Source organism: Lipotes vexillifer, unplaced genomic scaffold, assembly GCF_000442215.2.
Source record: "Lipotes vexillifer unplaced genomic scaffold, Lipotes_vexillifer_v1.1 scaffold1862, whole genome shotgun sequence".
NCBI lineage: Eukaryota > Metazoa > Chordata > Mammalia > Artiodactyla > Lipotidae > Lipotes > Lipotes vexillifer.
The window spans coordinates 800,449-805,604 of record NW_006771326.1 but is presented as its reverse complement, the minus strand read 5'-3'; the positions used below and the strand labels follow the sequence as shown (position 1 = coordinate 805,604).

Genomic DNA, 5,156 nt, shown 5'->3' with positions numbered 1-5,156 from the left:
TTTTTTTTTCTGGTACGCGGGCCTCTCACTGTTGTGGCCTCTCCCGTTGCGCAGCACAGGCTCCAGACGCACAGGCTCAGCGGCCATGGCTCATGGGCCCAGCAGCTCCGCAGCATGTGGGATCTTCCCGGACCCGGGCATGAACCTGTGTCCCCTGCATTGGCAGGCGGACTCTCAACCACTGCGCCACCAGGGAAGCCCCTTGCTCCATTTTTTGATTAGCTTTTCTGAGAGGTTTTACAGTTTTTTCCCCTTTTCCAAGATGTTCTGAAATTTAATGATGAAATGCCTTGAAGTTCAAGGACATGTCCTATTCTGGGCAGGCCCTATCCATATGGGGACACCTCCCCTTCAGCTATGGGAAATTTTCTTTTATTATTTCTTTGGTGATTTGCTCCCCACTGTTTTCTCTGATCTCCTTTCTGAAGCTCTTATTAGTAATTCTCTGGATGGATTCGCCAACATTCTCATCTTTCCTCTTCTATTTTCCATCTTTCCCAACTTTATCCTTCAGTTCTTTTCACTGAATATTTTATTTACATCATATATTTAATTTTCAAGAGCACTTTCTTGTTGAGTGTTCTATCGCTTCCTGTTTTTGTGTTACAGGCATATCTTACTTTGTCCCTTTGATGCTATTAATCAATTACAGCTTTGAAGTCCCGTTCTCCTTGCATTGTCTGTTTGCTCCAGTTCCCTTTCACTTCTGTGTGTATTTTCCTTACCATGTTGCAGGTGTTCATCACATGGTTACCGATTCCTGGACTGCCCTTCATACTGAAGAGTGAGACTCTAAACATTTTAGAAGAAATTCTCTGTGTGGAGTACTGATTTGTGAAATCTACAAGCAGGTGCTCTAGTAGAGAACCGGCCTTCCACTGGGCTCCTGTCATGGCAGATGTCTGGAGAGCTTTTGTCTGCCGCCATCCTCTCCCTCTGGCCAGGCACTCACCTGATGCCCCTCTTTGGCCCACGGATGGATAGACAGTGCCTGGTAGTGCAGGGTGAGGAGAGAAGGGCCCTGGGGTCTAACCAGTTCACGTGTAGACCTTCACCCATCCTTCAGGGACCCTCACCTCCCAAGTGCGGAGGCTTCAGAGTCTCGGGGGGGCTGGCCCGCGTCTTCATTCTTGGGTTTGAACTCCTCCTCTCTGATCAACTAGTTACTCCTCCTTCATCCACTTTCCACCTGCAAACACTTGTCCTTGGCCAAATGTTTGTGGAAATCTCTCCTGCCCTTTGTCCTTGTTCCTTGCAGGCCAACCCCTTATTCCAATGCTGTCGTTTTAGTGGGCTTTGAGGAAGAGGAGGTGGGGCAGAATGCGGGTGGGCAAGTCCCAGTTTGAAGCAGAATTTCAAAGTAATTTTTGTGCAACAAACAGGGAAGAGTCAGTGGCTAGGGCACAGGTGGCACTGGCACACCAGATGACTACTGGCTAAATACGAGAACTGGATGAATTCACGTAGAATTCACGATTGAAGAGCAATGAAGTATGATGTCTGTTGAACTACTGACTTAAGTGGTCATCAGACCCCCAAAATAAAATCCCTGTTAAATGAACAAGTGAACAAAAAAGAAAAAAAAAAGACAGATAAAGGAAGGAAGGTCACACACGTGTTATGTGTAGCTATTTCTACTTACCCAGCTTGCAGATGGACACATGACCATATCCATCTCTGTACCTCCCTGCATCTTCTAAATGTTACGCACTGTGTCTGAGTGTGAATGAGTGTGTGGGAAAGGGTTTCTGTATTGCTCCAAAGACCTCACCTCTGCAGGTGAAATAAAGTCCACAGAATCTGAAATATGTGCATGAATTTAAGTGCCTGGACCAAAGTTACACACCTTAGAGGCATTAATAAATAGGTAAATATTACCTGAAAAGAAACTATTTTTTTTTAAGTTTGGAAGAAGGAGTGTCTTGTGGGCAGTTTTTTAAACTGAGAAGTAACAGTATCAGATCAACATTTTTACATTTAATTTGTTCAAAAAACCCCACATCCCCGCTACCGATTACCTCATAGAATCCACATACGGAGCTGGAGATGCAAAAATCCATAATCCTCGGTCCTGTCAATAGTTGTATTCTTGGCCAGTTAGGGTAATGCTCCTTCAAATGTAGGAAAATATGCAATAAAAAATTGAGTTTGCTATGTTTAAATTCTTTTTAAAATTTATTTAAAAATTATTTTTCACACAACTATGTATAACATAGACAACTAACAAGAACCTAGCCTGTGTATAGCAAAGGGAACTCTACTCAGTGCTCTGCGGTGACCTAAATGGGAAGGAAATCCAAAAAAGAGAGGATATATGTGTATGTATGGCTGATTCACTTTGCTGTACAGCAGAAACTAACACAACATTGTAAAGCAACGATACTCCAATAAAAATTAATTTAAAAATTATTTTCACCATTCCTTTATTCTGCCTCTTATAAATGATTTGCAAAATGACATCAAAATATGAAAACAATAGAGGAGGTCCATTGGTGATGACTGTTCCCCTGGTACACTGGAAGTTAAGCAGGTAGGGTTTATTTGCCTTAAATAACAAGCAATTGAGGACAGAAAACAGGACCCTCTCTTATACACTGCTTTTGGCTTCAGATACTAGCAAATTATCTCACTGAATGGGGAAGGTCAGCCGGGGTACAGGGACTGTGGCTCAATAATGTTATTGAGGGACACACCTCCCTGCTCTAGCTGGTTACATGCTCAGGCTGCAGCAAAAGAGCTATCGCGTTACATGTAGACATACAACCTCCAAAGGAAGGGAAAACTCCACCTCCCTCCTTATAGCTCTCTATGAAGAGTGCAGAAACTTCCAGAACGCCTCCTTCCCCTCTGGCTCCTTTCCCTCTTGCCTCCTGTTCCCCATTAGCTCATTTCTGAGCTACCACCTTGCAAAAGCAACGGGAATTCCCGTAGATCTTTCAGACTCAGGCTGGGGACAGTGTCAGTCTTCCCTGAGGCGTGCAGGCCTGGAGGAGGAACGGACACCTGAACAAAACTGGGCTTCTGTTGGGAAGAAGGGAGTAACAGGTATCGGGTAGGCTACAGTCTCCACGACATTCTAATTGTGGAAGCAAAACACCTAAAGCAATTTGCAGAACTCACACTCAGACTGGAGGGAACGCTCACCGGGACTCAGAATGGAATAGGGCCAGGAAGTCAGCCTTCCCCATCTGAGACCTGTTCTGCGTCTCCAGACCCTCAGGATATTGTTTGGGTTCCTCCTCCTTTCCATGGCCGCCTGCAGGAGCAGCCAGCGGATTATTGTCCAAGACGGAGGATGAGGTTTATGAGACTATGGAAGGACCAGTGCTGGAGCCTGGGACGGCGCTAAGCCTCAGGGCTGAAGCAGTGACCAACGGATGCCAGGGGACTCGAGGGGTTTCTGAAGAGGCCCGGAAAAGCCAGGAGGAGAAACAGTGAAGCTGGGGTGCAAGGGCTGTCTGGAGCTGTCTCCCAGAACTTGGTGGGTTAGGATTTTTGTAACACTTAAAATCCAAAGCGAGAAAGGTGTGGCCAGAACCAGGATGAGGAACAACCTGGAGTTGAGAGGAAGCAAAGGCACCATTTCAGTTCCTTTTTTCTCCCCTAACTGAAGTGTTGTCTTTAGTTGTAAATGCACACTTTTCCTTTAGAGTTGCCCAGTCAGGTCCAAAATTGAGAAAGATGGCGGGGCAGGCTGAGTTTTTAATTGTCCCTTGTGGATGATCCCACAGACTTGGACAGGGGTGGGACAGGAACAGCCCTTGGAGGTGAGGAACAAAGGACACCACACCAAATTCCTCTTTGGTACGCTGTTGCAAAAGGTGCTAGGCACACCACGAGTATGCAGATTTTAGTTTTAAGAATAAAAGACATTTTCTGACCAAGGATGGGGTAAGGAATGGTGGTATGTGGCTGGCCATAATATGACTCAGGACCTTGTCTTAATAAAATCATAACAGATGAGACCAATACCTGAAATACAGGATACTGACCAGTACTGGCAGTCCTGTGAGGTAGATGGTTTCAATAAACAGAGAGAAACAGCAGAGCTGCAAATCAGGGCTCTGTGCACACTCCATCATGGGAAAGGATGAACCAGCATGAACATTTAATTCACCATTTTAATGGTAAAAATCTGAAGGAAAAGAAAAATGACTGCGTTTCAATTTCTACCACCTTTCCCATACTTTTGTGAAATTTCAGCACATCTTCACTCACAGCTAGTTTCCCACCAAGGCCAGAAACCTACGCAATAAAAAATGATAATGCAAATTAAATTGGGCCCAGAAGAGATATATTGGATTATACTTCTATTCATGGAAATACATTTGCCTTTTTGAGTCTCCAGGAGTCCTCCTTCCAACAAGTCTAAGAGAATCCAGGTGAAGCGCTCAGTGACCGCGGCTCATGCAGGACATGGTGTGGGTCGGGATCTCACCACCGTGTAAAAGCTGGGCAGCCAGCGATGGAAGGCTGGTCCCTCACACCGCAGCCGGGAGTTCTCACAGACCCAGGGAGGGGCTGGCAGGTGAGTGAACTCAGGTACCACGGTAAGTCCTCCCTTCCCCACACCAAACAGCGTCTGCCCGGTATCAGGTTAGGATGTGCTCTGTTACATGATTAGGAAAGCAGTCCCTTGTTCTAAAATAGCTTAAGTTTCTAAATCTACGTAGTGAATTCCACGTGCAACTTTTTACGTAACTATGGGATGGTGGCCCAAGATGCCAAACAGCAAATTACTCGACCAAATATTTAAAAAACCCCAAAACCTCATAAAAGCAAACCCGGAGAACTCTCACGTGGATCCGGCACAAGCGCCAGTGCCTGGGGTGTCGCGAGATTCCGTCCAATCAACCCCTGAGCGGCGACCTCGTGCAGTAAGCCCGCTCCCCTAGCGCACGCCTCCCGCGAACGAGCCCGCGCACCTGCACAGGCGACGGCCCAGGTTCAGCGGCTTTGTCTCTTCGCGACAAAGACCCGCCCTGCAGCTCTCCGGGGCTCCGAGGGACGCAGCGCCCCGGGGACCCCCGCCGCCTTCGGAGCCGCGTCCCCCTGCCCCCTCCCACGGGTCCCGGCCCCAGTTCCAGCACCACTCCTCCACCCCGGCGCCCCAAGGGACACCGCCCCGCGTCCCAGCGCCCTCCCGCCCCGCGTCC

At 47.4% G+C, this 5,156-nt stretch overlaps 1 protein-coding gene across 1 annotated transcript in view; it reads left to right on the top strand.

Annotated features, from left to right (window-relative positions):
• The first annotated feature begins 4,465 nt into the window (after positions 1-4,465).
• Positions 4,466-5,156, top strand: part of FNIP2 (folliculin interacting protein 2) — a 126,679-nt gene continuing 125,988 nt past the window's right edge. The window contains exon 1 of the mRNA XM_007446627.1: positions 4,466-4,528. Within this exon, the coding sequence (XP_007446689.1) occupies positions 4,466-4,528 (63 nt within the window). The remainder of the gene's footprint in view (positions 4,529-5,156) is intronic.